Source organism: Diabrotica virgifera, chromosome 3 (assembly GCF_917563875.1).
Source record: "Diabrotica virgifera virgifera chromosome 3, PGI_DIABVI_V3a".
NCBI lineage: Eukaryota > Metazoa > Arthropoda > Insecta > Coleoptera > Chrysomelidae > Diabrotica > Diabrotica virgifera.
In genome coordinates this window covers 200,221,381-200,241,954 of record NC_065445.1, presented here as the reverse complement: position 1 = coordinate 200,241,954, position 20,574 = coordinate 200,221,381, and the positions used below count along the sequence as shown (strand labels likewise).

Sequence of the window (20,574 nt, the reverse complement as noted above, 5' to 3'; positions counted from 1 at the left end):
CCCCCGATCTAAAAATTATTTAGTTTACTGTAGGATTTTTTTGCAGATTCAATGCGAAAAAAAATTCCAAATAGTCCAGCATTGCAAAACTGCTTTACATACCGGTCAAAAAAATAAATTAGAATCGGGAGAAAAAAAGCAAGATTCGATATCTAGGTGCTTACAATCAACTAGTGAGCAAGTGACATTTAACAATGATTTGTTCGAAGCATTGTTAAGCTAAAATATATCTTTGTCCAAATTATCAAACGAAAATTTGCGAATGTTTCTTGGAAAATACTGCAAATGGAATATTCCAAGTGAAAGAAGCTTAAAAAGAAACGAGGTCTATTCTGTAGGTATATTCTGCAGTACTGAGTAAAACAAAATTAGATATAGGAGACAATTATTTTTTTTTGTATGTGTGGATGAAACAATTGATTCTTCTGGACGTTACATCGCACATTTATTAATCGGATCTCTTAAAAATGAGCAAGCTTATAAATCGCATTTAATTGCTTCCAAGCAGTTGAATAAAATCAACGCACTAGGTAACAGTTTTAAGGTTTTTGCAAGACAGTTTAGCAATTTTTTTCTTCCTTTAGCTGTTCCCAACGAAAATTTTTATTTTTCTTTCAGATGCTGCACCTTACATGGTTAGAGCAGGAAGCAATTTGAAAATTTTTTATCCACGTTTAGTACATACAACTTGCCTATGAACAAAATATGAACAAAATATTTCTTAAGGCACCTATAAGGTATCAGTTTTATAAAGAACATTTGCCGAAACTTCCTCTTCCACCAAAACCTATTGTTACTGGATAAGAACTTGATTAGAGGCTGCAATGTTTTATGCAGAAATTTTTGCTGAATTGAAGCCAGTAGATTCTTCCGAACCACTTATACTTTTCAAAGAATTGGTGAAAAATAAAATAGTACCACAGCAACTTTCATACTTAAAATATTATGTACATACATGCATATTTGACACAAGTAATACATGCCTATACATGCATATTTGACATAAATAAATGTATATACATGCATATTTGACACAAATAATATGCATATATATGCGCATATATCTTCCTTTTCAGCCTGCATATTTGCCTGACTTTGGTTATTAGCATTGAACTGTATTTACATCAAATTACAAAGTTAATCTTAAATTTGGTTAATTATGTAGTCCTATGGCAGGTACATACAAAATTAAAAGTCTTAAAAGAATTATTTTCACTTCAACACTGTTAGCTCACTATCACATACATAACACATCGGAGAAGGATTCTTCTTTTATAAAATCATTGGTGATCTTCGTATGTCCAAGTCGCAGCCTAAATATGATTACTTGGTCTCTTCTCTTAGTAGGGAGTTTCGACGGAAACACACTTAGTTTGATTTTTCTTAGCGTAGAGTTTGAATTATTATAATTTATTTGCAATTTTGTCATGATTGTTCTATTAAATGTCAGCAGAGGTGTCGCTGCTCTGATCAGTAGAGATGTAGGTAAAATATTGTTTTCTATTTTTTTTTAACTAGTACAGCGACTTTTAAGACACTTGGGAGTTAGTGCTGGATGGATTTCAGTTTAAAAAATGAGTAGTCCTTCGATATCTTCTGCGTACGTTTTAGCAATGCTGCGAGGATCGACAGAGCCGTGTGCATTCTCGAAGAAATTAATTAATTCTTCCTGGGTTAAGTATGCGTTATCAGAATTATCTTGAAAGAAAGAACTAGTGCAATTAATAAGATCTTCTGCTAAATTCTTATTATCTTTAGGTGCAGTTTTTGGTTTCTTAGATTTACGTAGAGGTTCTAAATAGGTTCTGGTCTACTGTGACCGAAGGAGTCGTTATTTCTGATACCGTCCGTTTGGACGATTGAGTGTCAGAGGATGACGGAGGTTGATTTTGATTGAGATTATTAATTTCAGCGTTATCTGGCTGGATAGGTGTTTGTGTAGGATTTGAATCTAATGAAGTAATATTGGTTGTTTCCTTCGATTGTGAACTAGTTGATTGTAGTGAAGATTGTGAAGAATGGATAATTTGTTGACTATCTGTTACATTGGGGTGATAATTTTTGATACAATTTGATTGAGAAGTAGGCGGTGAATTTTTGATAGATATTTGTGTGTTTGTATTATTTGTGCACTGAGAGGCTAAATGACCTTGTTGTTTGCAAATGTAGCATGATTGTTTTTCAAATGAAAAATAAATTCGGTAATTGATCTGTGCATGATTAATTATAATAGACTCAGGAATTTTTTGTAGACTTTTAGGAGCAATGAAAGTATATCGTCGGAAATTCAAGATATGCTTAAATAAAGAGTTAGTTGCTCCTATTCTTACAAAATCCATTGCAGTTATTTGATGAATGCCAATATTTTGTAGCTCAGTCTCTATAATACTGTGTAGTATTGTTAGGCAGACATTAGAAATTATCAGTCTTTCGTTTGGTGTGACTAACTTCCTAGCTTGGATACGTTCCTGATTGATTACTATTGTTCCATTATCTGTCCCTAAAAATTCTGCGACTGTTTCTTCAGGAGTAAAATAGATGCTAAAACGCTCATTTACAATCGTGGAAATGGCGAGAATTTTATTAGGATCGACTGTAGTAGCTATGGCATTTAAATAATCTTCAATTTTAGTATTTGGAAGTGAATTGAACAAAATGGCTTGTTTATTGCTTGGGATTTTTTTGTTAGATTGGTTCACAGCAGTAGAATATAATCTTGATGTTTTTGATGGAGGAGTAATGAGAATTATCGAGTCCAAAAGTTCATTCCCCTGGATCTTCCTGCATATTGAGTGTATGTTACCTGACTACGACACTGCTACTTGAACAGCTTCATTAGTAATTAAACATATTAAATAACTTTGTACTGGTATTTATGGCCGTTGTTTGCAATTTTTTTGGTTAGGTAATAATAAAAAGATGGTCTAACTTACAATCCGATCCCAAAATTGTACATTATGTAATACACTATTACACCAAATTTGATATTTTTCTAATAAGTAAAAACAACTAAATTTGGATAAAAACTACGAACTGATCGGAACATTGTTTACCTACTCGTTAAGAAACCAGTTTCGAATCCTTAAATCTTCCTTCCTTGCCTAATCAAGTCTTTATTTGGATTTGCAAATAGTAATTCATGCTCTTATCTATTTATTTCTCCCAACATTTTAAAGATTAAATTGCATATATTCTCCTTGTGTTCTTCTTCTGCTCCTCTTCTACTTCTTTAACAAAAATTTTATTAACTTATAAATATTTCAAATTGTCGATCGTCTCAAATACTTAAAAGCTTATATTAAATATCATTTACATTTTTTGTTTGCTTTTGGGACAAGTCATGTAATTTTTGTGGACAGAAAAATGAAAATAAAGTAGTAAATGTTAAAAAATATATAAGTTTGGTGAGCCTGAAAAAACAATGAAATGACCCTCAATCCCCAGTAGGGGTTAAATTACCTGCGGGTGCAAAAAATCTCCTGCTTGATCTGAAAAGTTATTAAATATATACACTTCATAGAATGCAATGCTTTCAAAAATACTGGTATGGGTATAGCTGTTTATTTTGATCATAGTCTTACATGAAATACTCGTACTGAAAACCACACAGAAAGCTACTATGTCCTTGGGCAGATGTAGAAGAATGTTAAGTATCTAAGAATTGGAGGTTTAAACTCAAAAGGACTATATAGATATTATACACAAGGGTTATTAGACCAATGACAACCTATGGGTCGGTGACGTGGTAGACAAAGACGCAGCAAGTGAAATCAATAAGGCTGCTAGGTAATACACAAAGGCTAGCTTGCCAGTGTATTACGGGGATCATAAAAACAACTCCTACAGCATCGTTTTAAGTCCTGCTGAATCTACCACCGCTTCATATCTCTATACAGGGCGAAGCCAGATCAGTGATGCACAGATCGAAAGCTAATCGAGTAGCTAAAAACAGATATTGTGATGGGGCAACCTATCGATGCAACAGCTATGAAATATAGCTTTGACAATAAGTTCAAAATTAATATACCAGGGAGGGAAGACTGTTAGGAAGGTGTATTCCTACATGATGGCTCAAAACCATCGGAAAGTGTGGGAGCCGGCATAGTGACAAATCAAGGGATACATTTCCCGGTGTCTATCTAAGGATGTCACAGATTTCCAGGCAATCCATTACTGAGTGAAAGAAATAGAAGGACAGGAAAGAACTTTGCTGAAGGATTCTGCAGGCAGCGCTTAAGCACTCAATTCTATATAGGTTAATTCTAAGCTAGTATGGGATTTTGCGAGTGCCCTAATATAAACTAGGAGACCGTAACAATGTTACGGTAGCCTGGGTACCGATGCACGAGGACACGAAAGTGATAAGGGCAATGAAAAAACAAATCAAATGGCCAAATAAGACTCAGCAATACCATTTAGTTGGACCAGAACCCTTCTGCGGCGTTACAAATGTAGTAACAAGAACGGCTATAAGAAAGTGGATACCTCACAAATCTTGGGAATAGTGGATGAATTCACCAGTACCAATTCAGGTGAATCGAACTCACGCTATCATTACACAACATTCTCCAAAATTTATGGCAGACCTATTAAGCAAAGACAGGAACACAGTCAAAGCCATAGTAGGTCTGTTAACAGGGCACTGTAAGCTGAATATGCACGTGAAGCTGATGGGATTGTCAGATGATGAACTGTTTAGATTCTGTTACCTGGTAGAAGAAACAGCAGAGCACATTCTATGTCAGTGTGACAGTCTGGCAAATGTGCGGTTCTTTGAATTAGGAGAAGAAAATCCACCTGCAAAGAGCTACATGGAAGGTTTAGTCTGGAAGCTATTAGACATTTTAAAAAGTTGGTCAAACCGGCAAACAGGTGTATGTTCTCAAAGAAATTGAAAATTGTTTAATTAATTAATTTTAAAAAGTGTCATTCTAGAGAATATAATCTAGGACTAGAGGACCACAATAGACCTGAAAAGGTCGCACTGGAATAGGCCAAAAGGCCACCTCTTTGAATATATCTATCTAGCTGTACCTTTGTATGTTTTCTGTTTATAGATAGTTTTTGACCAGAGTAGTGAGTTCAGTGCGTCCATTATGTTTTCCCTTTTATAATAATTCGTTATTCGATTTTTGTTTCAGTGCGTCCATTTCTTTCTATTTTTGTCCCCAAATAGATACAGCGGTACCTCTACATACGAGGGTAATTCGTTCCATAACCTTGCTCGTATGTCAAATTGCTCATATGTCAAAGCAATTTTCCCCATTGAAATTAACTGAAATGTCATTAATCCGTTCCAGTCCCAAAAAAACACCTTAGTTGTTTTTGTTAAGTGTTTTTAAATAAGAAAAATATGAAGCGCTTAATTTTCGTCAGTGGTCTTCGCTTTTTTCGGCACACTTTGCTCATTTTCATCTGCAGCTCGTTTAAAAAAACTGTCCAAAGAGGTTTGTTTCTTCCTCCCTTTCATAAATCGCTCATGCCTTCTCACATATGATGCTTTGTGTTAAGGTTCCTCCTTGAAGCTGCTTCCTTCACCCACACCATCATTAGTTTCTCCATCTTTTCATGGAGAGAGGTTCGGACCTTGGAAATTATTGTAACGCCCTTAGCTGGCATTATACCCTTTATCAACTCCTTCAAGTTATAAGTAGGTAGTCGAAAAGAGGCATGAATTTTAATAAAAAGCGGTTCCTCGTATCTCAAATTTTGCACTCGTCTCAAAGCAAAACATCGCTCGCTCGCCGGCTCGTATCTCAAAACACTCGTATATTAGGGCGCTCGTATATCGAGGTACTACTTATACATATTCGGAACATGATGAAATTGTGAATTGGCGAGACAATATCACTTAGAAATTTTATATTCCAACAAGACGGAGTAACTTTAGACTACTCGGGTAAAAGTGACAATAATTACCCAAAGCACAGACATGAAGTCGACATACTTCATTTTTATTTCTACGAAAAATTCAATTTCTTGAATAACAAGAAATGATAATTTTTATTGAAGACTGTAATGCTAAACTAGGATGTGGATAGGCGTTTGAAGGAGTTATGAGACAGTTCTAACTACTTTTATCAAAAATAATCTTTTTTTTTTTTTTTTTCTTCCTTATTGGCTTTGGATTACTTGATCCATTCAGCCACGATAGATAATAAATTACTGTTTGCTACAATATTCCAAATATAATACATTGCATTACATAATACATTAGGTACATGTGCGCACATATAATACTTATGCACGCACATACATACATACATATGTAGAAGTGGAAACATTTAATTGACCAGTAGGTATACTCCTCATTCATGGCCCTAACCAACTTAAATTAATTTACAAATAATTAAATCGACAAAAAAAAACTACATGCTAATACTAAATACTAATACTAAATGCTAATAAATATATGTTTTTTTTTTACACAGCGATAAGGCTTCAACCCGGATCAACCCCGCGGAGGTTTACACCCTCTTTGTGTTTTTAATTTTTTTTTCTCTTTTTTATTTTTTTTTTATAATTTGTTATACTTTTTTTTATTTATTTGTTTATTTTTTTTTTTTTTTTTTTTAATATTTAATTTTTTTTTATACATTTTTTTTGTATACATATTTTTTTGTATAATTTTTTTTTTTTTTTTTTTTTTTAATTTTTTCAATATAAACTTTTATTAAAAATAATCAATATGGGCAAGCAATATACTTAGTCCAGGAAAACAAGGTTTTTCTCAGGACTTTAAATAATCCGGGTATCTGACAACTTTTTTAGTTATTTTAGACCTATATAAAGAAAACCTACCTGTTTCCTGCTAGAGTTCGAAGCAGCTTTTTAATTGTTAACAATTTATCAAAAATTTCTTCTTCTTGTAGTACTGGCCGCTTTAGCGACTACGGAGGTTAGCGACTACGCTGCCAAATCTGTTTCTGTCCAATGCAAGTCTAAACTAAGGCCGATCCAGTCTCTGATATCTGCCTTGAAATTTGGCGCCTACCGGAACCTCAATCTGTACCTATTCTCCCTAGAACATTTTCGTTGGTGGTGTGGGTTGCTTAAGGTATTGTTCGAGTATTCTTCTATTAAGCCAGAGTTCAAAGGCTTCTAACTTATTTATCAGCATTATGTTGAACATCCAGGCCTCCGTTCCACACAAAAGTATTGACCATACATAGGTCAATATTATGTATTTGACATAGTATCATATTCTGTACACTCAGTGTGCAATCATGAACACGATCACTCAAAGTGGGTATAAACCTCAAACAAGTCTATGTAATGATGAAAGTGAGCAAATAATCAGTGACCAACAGAAAGTTACAGAAATCTGGAAGCATTATTTTCAGACGCTACTTGGAACACAAGTAGACATGGAAGATGAAATGGGTATGAACTACGTAGAAGCTCCAACTATAGAGGAAGTTCTCGAAGCTATTAAGGCCCAGAAAAACAATAGAGCTCCTGGAGTTGACCAAATACCAGCAGAACTGTATAAGGTAGGTGGCGACCACCTAGCAAGTCACATCCACGCGCTCATCAAAGACATATGGCAAGAAGAGAAAATACCCGACGACTGGAAGAAAAGTATAGTATGCCCGATCTATAAAAAAGGAGACAAACTCCAGTGCAAAAACTACCGTGGAATCTCTCTACTATTTACAGCATATAAAGTCCTCACGTATATTATAAACCAGCGGCTCCAACCACTAGCAAAAAATATTATTGGAGAGTATCAGACGGGCTTCCGACGGGGAAGATCGACACTGGATCAAATATTTACAGTCAAACCGATCTTGAGCAAATCATGGGAACACGATATTGATGTTCACAACGTGTTTGTAGACTTCAAACAGGCATACAACTCAGTCAAAAGGAACAAACTATATACTATATATTGGCTGAATTGGCAAAACCACACAAGCTAATAAGACTCACTAAAGCCACAATGAATGAAACTCAGGCATGTGTACGAATACAAAACCACCGGACAGACTTTTTAAAAATTTCGCAGGGACTAAAGCAGGGCTGGCCCCAACATTGTTTAACCTGGCACTAAAGTATGCGGTTAGGCAAATGCAAACTGGACGAGGAAACCTACCGACCAACCGAACGGTTCAACTGGCCGCTTATGCCGATGATATTAATATTATGAGTAGAACATCAACAGTAGCACAGAAACATACGCAGAGTTAAAAACAAAAACAAAAATGCTAGGTCTGGAAATTAATACAGAAAAAACAAAAATAATGACTCAGACGAGAAGAAATATAGTCCCACAAAACATTATACGTGAAGATGACATTGAAACGGTTGGAAAGTTTACATACCTGGGAGTAGAAATATATGCCGACGGATAAGAAGACGGAGAAATACGGAAGAGAATAACGCAGGCAAACAGAGCTTATTTTGCCCTCTCCCATATATTTCGGTCTAAAAGTGTCCACCGAAATACAAAGATGAGAATCTATAAAATTTTAATTCGACCAATAACATGCTATGGCAGAGTACTGAGGAGAAAACTAGGACGTGTGAGGGAAAACGAAATCTTCAGAAGTCGATACAACAACGAACTTTATCAACTTTATAAGGAAGCACCCCTGTCAGGCTTCATTAAAATGCAAAGATTGCAATGGACCGGACATGTGATAAGAACGGGAGAGGATAGACTACCAAAAATAGCCCTGAATGCTAGAATGCAGGGAAAGAGACCGGTTGGAAAGCCAAGAAAGCGCTGGGAAGACACAGTAAACAACGACGCACAAGCCCTTTTCGGAGTCCGTGTATGGAGAATAGCAGCCACAGACAAGCAAGTGTGGAGACAAAAAATAAAGGAGGCCAAGGCTCAATTTGGGCTGTAGTGCCGTAGAAGAAGAAGAAAAGACAATATCACTTAGAAATTGTATATTCCAACAAGACGGAGTAACTTTAGACTACTCGGATAAAAGTGACAATAATTACCCAGAGCACAGACATGAAGTCGACATACTTCACTTTTTATTTCTACGAAAAATGCATTTTCTTGAATAACAAGAAATAATAATTTTTATTGAAGACTGTAATGCTAAGCTAGGATGTGGATAGGCGTTTGAAGGAGTTATGAGACAGTTCTAAATACTTTTATCAAAAATAATCAATATGGGCAAACAATATACTTAGTCCAGGAAAACAAGGTTTTTCTCAGGATTTTAAATAATCCGGGTATCTGACAACTTTTTAGTTATTGTAGACCTATAGAAAGAAAACCTACCTGTTTCCTGCCAGAGTTCGGAACCGCTTTTTAATTGTTAACAATTTATCAAAAATTTCTTCTTCTTGTAGTAATGTCTCCTTTAGTAGAGGTTAGCGACTACGCTGGCAAATCTGTTTCTGCCCAATGCGGATCTAAACTAAGGCCGATCCAGTCTATGATATCTGCCATGAAACTTGGCGCCTACCGGAACCCCGATCTGTACCTATTCTCCCTAGAACATTTTCTTTGGTGGTGTGGGTTGATTAAGGTATTGTTCGAGTATTCTTCTATTAAGCCAGAGTTCAAAGGCTTCTAACTTATTTATCAGCGTTATGTTGAACATCCAGGCCTACGTTCCATACAAAAGTATTGACCATACATAGGTCAATATTATGTATTTGACTTGACATAGACACAACGCAAAAGTCTAAGGATATTTTAATAATTTGACAATACCAATGACAGAAATTTCATGACCATATAAATTTGCTTGTACTATAATTGTTGATACAGACACTCACTTCTTATCAAAAAAAAAATTGTAAAACTGATAGCAATACGTGTTTTAGAATGTTTTTTTATAAGGGACAAAAAAATCGACATTTTATGTTTTGTTTATTTTTAATTTTAGTCACTTTATACCATTCTTGCTTAATAGGTGAGTTAAAGATATTGTCTTTTTACCATGCAACGACAACATTTAACGTTGGACGAGATGAATAGAGCCGTGGGCCTCCTTCAAGCTGGTATGCGACAAACTCAAGTTGCTGACCAGCTGGGTGTCTCCCAAAGCGTCGTAAGTCGTTTGTCGGTTTAGAGACACTGGGAGTCCAGCCGAGCAACATCCAGGACGTGGTCGCTCTAAAACCGTCGCTCAAGACCGATATTTAATTTTAAATGCCAGAAGGCTGCCAACAGTCACAGCACCCGAGCTGGTTAATGAATTACAGCTTGCACATAATGTAACAATTAGCCACAGTACTGTGAGGAATCGTCTCCATGAAGCCAATCTTCGTATTCGGCGACCACTGAGATGTCCACCTCTATCTAGAGGCAATCGCGCTTCAAGATTAACCTGGTGTCAAGAGTTTCAGAATTGGACTGACAATGACTGGACCACAGTTTTGTTTAGTGTCGAGTCTAGATATGGATTTCATCCAGATTCTCGTCGGACAAGAGTTTGGAGACGACCCGGAAATGGAGAACGATTACGACATCTTCAAGAAGTGTATGCATACAGAGGTGGTACATTAATGCTATGGAGCGGAATCATGATTGACGGAAGAACTGACCCCATTTTCCCACGTGGCTTTCTCAGAAGTCAGCAATATTTGGACACTATTCTTGAACCTGTTGTGCGCCCGTTTGCTGCTGCTGTTGGAGAAAATTTTTGCTTTAGGCATGATAACGCTCGACCACATGTTGTGCATATTGTAACAAACTGGTTGGATAACGAGGGTATTGATGTATTGCCGTGGCCAGCACAATCACCGGACTTGAATCCCATTGAGCATGTATGGGACATGCTCCAACGAAGAATTACTCCACATATGGGCAATAACTACAATGAGTTTCAATTAAAAGAGCTTCTGAGAGAACAGTGGACACAACTACCTCAAGCAGACATTAACAATGTGATTCGGAGCATGAACAGTAGATGTAGAGCTGTGATAAACCAACGTGGTGGCCATACTTTATTTCAAGTTTATATTTCGTATTTTTGACATTTTATGGTGGTATGTGAAACATGGGTGATTTGCAATATATTTTTTTTCTCCAATTTTCTGTTTTTTTTTTGCAATTTATGGTTTTTGACATATTAAACAACAATTTAAACTACAAATTTTGTATTACTTTTTTTAAGTTGATTACAGATAAACAAAATACGTCTATTTATAAAAATATCCCTAGACTTTTGCGTTGTGTGTAGTATCATATTCTGTACACTCAGTGTGCAATCATGAACACGATCACTCAATTAGGGACGAAATTGCATAATTTGTATACAAATTTAGTTTGTGCATTATACATTTAACTTAACAAATGCGCTGCGAATGTTCTGTTCATTGAATTAATTTCTCAGACAAGTTTCTTCTTCTTCTTCTTCTGGTTCCTATTCGTTTCGGATGTTGGAAATCATATTGGCAGTCATAACCTTGCTCGTTGCGGCTCGAAACAGTTCCGTTGAGGTTTTGTTAAACCATGTTTTCAAATACCGCAGCCATGATATTCTCATTCTACCGAGTCCACGCTTACCTTTGACAGAAAAGCTTAGTTAAAATTAACCAGATATAAGGAAAAAAGCTGGCGTTTCAGCCTATTCCTACACCAAAAGCAAGCATTATTCAGAACTAGACTAGATGTTTCTCCGGATCTACGTATTGAACTGTCAGCCCCAAAGCCTATATTCATAGTCTAAGAGCTGGGAGCGGATTTTGTGCGTGATAAGTAATATGGAAAAACTATACGGGGATATGTTGAATTAGTTGTGTACACGACTTTCACCAACGGCCGGAAACCAGAGTTGGGGCCGAGGATAGTTATAAGGGGTCAAAGTCGCGGTTTTTATTATTTTTTTTATGATGCTCATGATCGAGATAGTTCACCAAAATTTGGGAACAAGTAGGTCATGACGTACCTAAGTAAAATCTCTAGGGGCTCAACGCTGCGTGGCCGACAAAGGTGTGGGGGTAGGGGTGAATATAAAAAAATATAAGGGGTTTTTTGCGACGTTCGTGATTGAGATAGTGCACCAAAATTTGGGTATAAGTATACCATGACATAAATAATTAAAATCCCCAGAGCCGGAAACCAGAGTGGGGAAGGAAGGTAATTATAAGGGGTCAAAATTCCGTTTTTTATTATTTTTTTTTGTGACGCTCATGATCGAGATAGCGCGCCAAAATTTGGGAATAAGTAGGTCATGACGTAACTAAGTAAAATCTCCAGGAGTGGAACGCTGCGTAGCCGACAAAGGGGTGGGGCAGGGGTGAATATAAAAAAATGTAAGGGGTTTTTTGCGACGTTCGTGAATGAGATAGTGCACCAAAATTTGGGAATAAGTAGACCATGACATAACTAAGTAATATCCCCAGAGGCGGTAACCAGAGTGGCGGACGAGGGTAGTTATAAGGGATAAAAGTCGCGGTTTTTTTATTTTTTTTTTGTGGCGCTCATGATGGAGATAGTGCACCAAAATTTGGGAGTAAGTAGGTTATGACGTAACTAAGTAAAATCTTCAGGGGCGGAACGCTGCGTGGGATACAAAGGGGTGGTAGGCAGGGGTAAGTATAAAAATATATGGGGTTTTTTTGCCATCCGTGATCGAGATAGTGCACCAAAATGTGGAAATAAGTAGATCATGACATTACTAAATAAAATCTCCAGGGGCGGAACGCTGCGTGGTAGACAAATGTTGTGCCAGGCCACAAAAAAAATAATACACATTGCGACTTTGCCCCTTAAAACTACCCTCATCCCCAACTCTGGTTTCCGTCTCTGGGGATTTTACTTAGCTAAGTCATGGTTTACTTATTCCCAAATTTTGGTGCACTATCTCAATCTAGCACGTCGCAGAAAACCCCTTATATTTTTTATATTCACACCTACCCCCAACCCTTTATCGGCCACGCAGCGTTCTACCCCTGGAGATTGTACTTAGTTACCTCATGACCTACTTATTCCCAAATTTTGGTGCACTCTCTTCACGAACGTCGCAAAAAAACCCTTTATATTTTTTGTATTCACCCCTGCCCCACCCCTTTGTCGGCCACGTAGCGTCCCACCCCTGGAGATTTTACTTAGTTAATTCATGACCTACTTATTCTCAAATTTTGGTGCACTCTCTCGATCATGAGTGTCACAAAAAAAAAATAATAAAAACGTCGACTTTGACCCCTCTTAACTACCCTCATCCCCAACTCTGGTTTCCGGCTCTGGGGATTTTACTTAGTAATGTCATGATCTACTTATTCCCAAATTTTGGTCCACTATCTCAATCACGAACGTCGCAAAAAACCCTTTATATTTTTTATATTCACCCCTACCCCCACCCCTTTGTTAGCCACGCAGCGTGCTACCCCTGGAGATTTTACTTAGTTACGTCATGACCTACTTATTCCCAAATTTTGGTGCACTATCTCGATCATGTGCGTCATAAAAAAAATAATAAAATCCGCGACTTTGACCCCTTATAACTACCCTCGGCCCCAACTCTGGTTTCCGGTCGTTGGTGAAAGTGATGTACACAACTAATTCAACATATCCCCGTATAGTTTTTCCATATTACTTATCACGCACAAAATCCGCTTCTATCTCTCCGACTATCAGCAACATTATAAAAAAATTAAACATTTTTATTTATTTTTAGATATTCCCAAAATGCGAACATATGAAATTGAGCATGTACGCCAATGCCGTATTTGGCATTTGGCCCTTCATTTTCGAAGATTACCCGACTCTAAAAAAGATCTACGATGTGTACTGTAAAATTACTCTCACTTACTACTTCCTCTTCATAGTATCGGGCTGGATTAAATTCTTCCAGCTGTTCCAAGAAGTCCCCATACCCGCTACAGAGATCATGGGGAACATTTCTATCACCTTCATTTACAGCGTCACTATTTGGAGAGCTCGGGCAATAAGGGGACCTCGAATGATGAATATCATAAAGAATGTTATAGATTGGGAGAAAAAGATTATGGAGAGTGAAGATCAACCACTTATAGATATATTTAATAACTATGCGTGGCAAAATAGAATAATCAGTCAAGTTTTTATTATAACGGTGATAATTGGTAAGTATTAGGTAGTTTTTGTTCCTATTGAATGTAGGGGAAGTACGGGAGAGTTGACCCACTTTTTGATAAAAATTTATTGTATTTTCTTATAAATGAGACCTACTGATTCAATTAAAATATCTATTAAAATAAACTCATTTTGCAGCTTAAAACACAGATTAAATTAAATTATAAAGAAACCCCGTTATTGCTCTTCCTATTTTACAAAACTTCAACATATTCTTAAACATTCCGTAATTGACATAATTATTAAAAATTTTCAAAAAAAATTAACACTTAACGTTTCTTTGCGCTTTGTGATTCAAAAGAGGGATTTTTGACAGGCATGTCCGCTGTGATATAAATCTCTTCTTTGTGCTGTTATTCCTGTATGATGTTTAGAAGGTCCCTGAAATACCCTTTCCATTCTTCAGTTAGTTCTTTATCGTCAATTATCAATATGGCCTTGATTGTCTGTCAGTGTAGGGATAGAATTGGTTCCATGTCCTCTTTTTTCAGTGGAAATTGCTTCATAGAATTCTCATGAGCCTGGTTTGGGTCTCTCTCTCTCTCTCCATAGCTTCATATTTTTGTTCATAGTTTATTTTCATTGTGCGTATTATTTTCTTGTTTCTATTCAGCAGTCATCGTATTTCTTTTTGCTTTTGTCTGTTTGTAGTTGTATCCATTTCTTCCTTACTGTTTGTCTTTTTTCTAGCTGTTTGCGACATTCCTCGTCATACCATGTTTTTGCCCTCTTCTGCCTACTCCTTCCAAAGATCTTGTCGGCTGTCTTGGTTATTATTTCGACAGTCGTTTACCGCAGCTCTTCTATATCATTTTAAACTGTTTCAGAGTTCAAGGTTTGTTCAAGTTGTTCTATATATTTTTGTTGTTTCTCTGTATTCTGCATTTCGTCCATGTTCCATTGTGGGTTCATTGTTGTATTATTGTATTTGTGGCTAGATATTCTGAATTTGACTTTTGCTGTGACTAAGTAATGATCTGTGTCTCCGTCTATTCCTCTGAGGCTTCTTACGTCTATGATATTGTTCCCATGTCGGGCATCTACAATGATGTGGTAAATTGGGTTTCGCGTAATATGGTCGTTTGAGACCCAGGTTTGCTTATGAATGCCTTTATGCAAAAAAATAGTTGACTTTATTAGCATATTATTAGCTGCTGCAGTTTCTGTGAGTGTTAAGCCATTATCGTTGGATATATTGAGGAGGCTGTGTTTACCTATTGTGGGGTATAGGCTAGGCTCTTTTCCTATTTTAGCATTAAAATCTCCGCAGAGTATGCGCATATTTTGTTTGGGCATCGTATCTATCACTCTTTCTAGGGCGTCGTAGGTAAATAAATGATGTGGTAAATTGGGTTTCGCGTAATATGGTCGTTTGAGACCCAGGTTTGCTTATGAATGCCTTTATGCAAAAAAATAGTTGACTTTATTAGCATATTATTAGCTGCTGCAGTTTCTGTGAGTGTTAAGCCATTATCGTTGGATATATTGAGGAGGCTGTGTTTACCTATTGTGGGGTATAGGCTAGGCTCTTTTCCTATTTTAGCATTAAAATCTCCGCAGAGTATGCGCATATTTTGTTTGGGCATCGTATCTATCACTCTTTCTAGGGCGTCGTAGAAGTCATCCTTGATATCTTCATCCTTCTCTTCCGTTGGTGCATGCGCTGAGATGATCGAATTGTTATATCGTTCTCCCTTCAATCTGATGTAGCATATCCTTTCGTTTATAGGTTTGAAATTTAGTATATTCTGTACTAGGCCGTCTCTTATCACAAAGCCCGTTCCAAATTCATGTATTCCGTTTTTATTACCGCTGAAGAAGATGGTGGATTTACTTATTTTAATATTTCCATCGTCTGGCCATCTTATTTCTTGGACTGTTGTTAGATCCATTCTTATGTTTTTCAGTTGTTTTTTGTGTATATCCGTTCGGTTTTGAGGCAAAGTTGCATTTTTCATAACTAGCTTCTTTTTCCGAGGGTGGGTAGTTAACCCTCCGCTCAACCCTCCTTATTTTTTCCGGGCTTGGGACCGGCTGCAGTAAGGTGAATTCCGAGCTACTCAGTCCACCCGTTCCTCACCCTACCCCAAGCAGAGTTATATTTTTTTCAGATTGGCAAACAAAACAATACCAACGAACATTAACGTCCGATTTTCCCCAAAATTATTAGTATTGGAATTCTCTTGGAAAGTTCTTTTCTTTGTCATCTTTTCGTTTTGTATTTTGTTTAGTTTTTATTTTTTTTTCATTAGTGTCTTCTTAAGCCTTCTTATAGTTTTATTAGTATCATTTTCATTTTCTGATTTAGTCTTGCTATTCTCAAAAACTCTACTTAATATTCATCTTTTGTTTTCGTTTTCGTTAGAGATGGAAACTTGACTGGTGACAAGAGACAAGTATTTAGATTTACTAAATAATCAAATTATTCCTGCACTTTAGCAGAATCGCCGCAGTTACCACAATTTATTTGTTATACTGCTTCGCTAGTATTAACAGCAGGTTAGATTTTTTTAATGCGAATTTTCCAAATCGAAGGATTGGACGTAGAAGTCGAAGATTCAAAGAGTGGCCTGCTCACTGCTCGTTCTCCGAACCTTAATCCGTTAGATTTTTTCTTTGGGGTTATCTAAAATCACGTGTTTACATTAGACATTTTTATTAAAATACAAACAAACGATAAAAATGTTTGCGGGATTTAAAACAAATATTTTCGGGATATTTTCCGAGTTAGGCGGAAAAGAGTGGAAGCGGAGGGGAAGCTTAATTATTTGGATTGTCTCACTTATTATTAACTTTACGACATAATTGTACATAAACAAAAATAAAGAGAATTATATTTTATACAGTTTTTGAAACTTCCAATGAAACATCAACCAAACTAAGTACTTACATAAAAGAATAAAAATAATAACTTATATGCATTAAGTTCACTTAATTTTATTAACTAGGGGGTTTTATTGGTTGAATTTGCCTATCGATATTTTAAGTTTCATGTCAGCTAATATATTTTTAAATTTCAACAATTTTTTTTTAATTTTGGACCCTGTTGGGGGGAATTTTGCCATTCCCTCCCTCGTAGACCCGCCACTGATTCTCTCGAAAAATTGTAGTAAATCGTTATTGCAACAATTTCAGTTCTTACACTTTTTGTCGAAAAGTTGAAAATGGCGGAAATATTGAACAAAAACCATTGCTATAAAGTCAATCAGGTCTTACTCTCGCACTTTACCGCATACTTACCTTACTACCTTTAATATTGATTTTATCAAAAAAATGAAAGAAATCAAAATTGCACAAAATCTAATTCTCTTCATTTTTAGATAGGTACATATTTGCCGTAAAACTAATAATAAACGAGATAATTCAATAATTCAATAATTATGCTCTAACTGTCACTATTTTCTTCCAATAACTTGGAAAATATCGAACACACGAAAAAATTATAATAAAAGAAAGTATAGAGAATCAAACAATTTTCAACAATTTTAGTTCTTATACTTTTTGTCGACAAGTTGAAAATGGCGGAGATATTGAGCAAAAATGGTTCTCGTTTAAAATCAAGGTGGCGGTTAATGCAACAGCGGAATTCAGTCGAGATTCTAAATTTACACTACTATTAACCCCTTCTAAATATTAGAAAAATAAAATTTGGGGCAGCTCCTAATTCAAGGTTAGACCTGATATTCGTCTAACCCGACTGGACTATTACTGTTGTGGTTTAAAAGAGTAACTACAATGTACTTTATTTCATAATAAAGAAATGACTCTTTGAATACATCTGTTATGGGTTAAAATTACGTACCTACAGTAAAGAAAGAGAAAAAATGTATAGTGTGAAATAGGAATGGTCACAAGCTCGAGCTGAGCTCGGCTTGGCTCGAGGCTCGGCTCGTTTGACGAGCTGAGCATCGAGCTCAAACCGGTTTGTTTCTTGCGAACCGAGCTTCGAGCCGAATCAAATTATTTTTTTCGAGCCCAGCCAAGCTGCATTTGAAACGAGCCTAGCTTCCTTAACGAGCTTGTCAATAGTTTAGCTATCGTAATATATCAATATACTTTCTAAGCGATACAAATATTTTCTTGGCTTCCTTTAAATCAGGATATTTTACAAAAATGACAATATTTCAGAACGAACACTAATTATATATTATCACAGTTTTTAAACAAAAATTAGACAAACTGTGAATGAAACATTTTTAATTTCAGCTACTTGTGCGATAATTTAAACAATTTAGGATGCTAATATTGAAGAAGAAACAGGCTTTAAAGCCTACATACAAGAAGGAAGAAGAAGAAATTACTTGTTTATTAACCTAAAAGAAAAAGATCTCAAAATATCTCGTGTTGTCTTCTAACGATAATATGACAGATAGCCCGATCAAAGAACAATCTGACCCAAAAAAATAAGGGAAGGATGAAAATTTGGAAATAGGTAGTTGAAATTGTCTATTATTATATAAGAAAAAGTTTACAATTCTACACCCCCTCCATTTTACAAAAATGAAGGGGAATATCCCATTCTTGGGGGTGAAAAATATACATTCAAAATAAGTGCGGAATTTGATAAAATGACTAATTCTAAGCAAGTTTTGTTCTATAGAGATTTTTCACTAAGCCATTACTTTTCGAGTTCGAATATGTTCATTTTTAACAAAGAAAATCATGTTTTTGGACAGTTTTTCGCAAATAACTCAAAAAGTATTTTGTCGAAAAAAATATTCTTAGCAAAAATATAGCTTATAAAAAAGTGAAAAAAATGGTTCCACATACATTAGTTCCACATACATTAAGTCTGTAGACCCAGTAGAAGCAGAGTTGTAGCTAATGAAAAGTAGGTTCTTCCTCGTCAAATTTCAAATGGAATATTTCAACGTGAAATAACCAAAAAACGAAACACTTTTCGGGGAAAACTCATTACATATTTTTTAAAGTGTTTTAAAAAAGGTTTATCTTTGCTTTTTAAAAACACTTTAACATTAAAAGTAAGTGAGTTATGTCCAAAATATTGTTGGTCCCTTTTAATTTTTGGTAAAAATAATCGCGAAAATCCCCCCCTAATTAGCATCCAAATAAAATTAATCGTTACCGCTTCACAAGTTAGTTTACTTGTGTATTGTTTATATGATCTATAAGTTTCATTGGTTCAAAGTGCTCATATTTTAAAAAACTTGGTTTTAAAATAAAATTTTATTTTATTTGGAAAAAAAATCACTTTGGAAATAAAATCATTTTTTATTTGAAAATAACACTTTAAAAAAGTTGTAATGAGTTTTCCCCGAAAAGTGCTCCGCTTTTTGGTTATTTTGTTGAAATATTTGATTTGGAATTTGACGAAAAAGAACCTACTTTTCATTAGATACAACTCTGCTTCTACTGGGTCTAGAGGCCTTATGCATACACTATTTTTTCACTTTTTCATAAGCTATTATAGTTTTGCTAAGAATATTTTTTTCGATAAAATACGTACTTTTTGAGTTACTTGCGAAAAACCGTTCAAAAACATGCTTTTCTTTGTTAAAAATGAACATATTCACTCGCAAATAACTCAGAAAGTATTGACTTAGTGAAAAACTCTATAGAACAAAAGTTGCTTATAATTAGTCATTTTGTCCAATTCCGGGCTTATTTTGAATGCATATTTTTCACCCCGGGAAGGGGGTATTCCCCTCCATTTTATTCAAATGGAGGGGGTGCAGAATTGTAAACTTTTTCTTATATAATAATAGACAATTTCAACTACCTATTCCCAAATTTTCATCCTTCCTTTATTTTTTTGAGGTTTTCGTAAAGTTTTGTGTTCTTTGATCTGGCTAAGAGTAGCTATATGTGAAAAGATTTTAGTGTACATATTTCTTATTATTTTTTTATGTCATACCGGTTTAATATTGTGTATTTATTATTTAGTTACGAACCACATAAAGTATATGTCTCCAAAGTATGGCAGTAGTACGGTCTCATTTACGCATTCAGTATTATTTTCTGCCATCCATTGTTGAAATTTAGCGTATTCCTTGTCGAACGTTTATTTGGAGTTTTTCTGCCTTTTTTGACAATGTCACATAGAAAAACTTTGTTTACGTTAATAAAAAATTGCTTAGCAGCGTCACTTTCCTAGCAACGGTACTAAATGCCTGCTGCGATACAATATTACTTCTAATTAATATAAAATAAAATTAAAACTTTAATTGATGCAATGAACCGGTATGACATAAAGTTTCGTATGCACCACGTGCCTTATTAGATGTTTATACCGTCGGGCGACATATAAACGCACGGGCCAGGGTATAAACATACACTGTGTCCGTAAAGTATGGAACAAATTATTTTTTAGCTAAACAGAGCATTTTAAGAAATAATCCTGAAACATGTCGATTTTTGATTTTAATTCGCCGTATTTTAAAATAATATTCTAATATACAGGGTGAATTACTTTCGAGTAATGACGTCACCGTCATTTTTTTTAAATGGAACACCCCCATTTGGTCTCAATTTTTGGATTACACTAGCTGAGTAGATTTCAAAAATGTATCACATGTTGATTC

At 35.5% G+C, this 20,574-nt stretch overlaps 1 protein-coding gene across 1 annotated transcript in view; it reads left to right on the top strand.

Annotated features, from left to right (window-relative positions):
* The window catches only part of LOC126882293 (odorant receptor 49b-like), a 55,271-nt gene that overhangs the window by 1,023 nt on the left and 33,674 nt on the right, over positions 1-20,574 (top strand). The window contains exon 2 of the mRNA XM_050647156.1: positions 13,596-14,022. Within this exon, the coding sequence (XP_050503113.1) occupies positions 13,596-14,022 (427 nt within the window). The remainder of the gene's footprint in view (positions 1-13,595; positions 14,023-20,574) is intronic.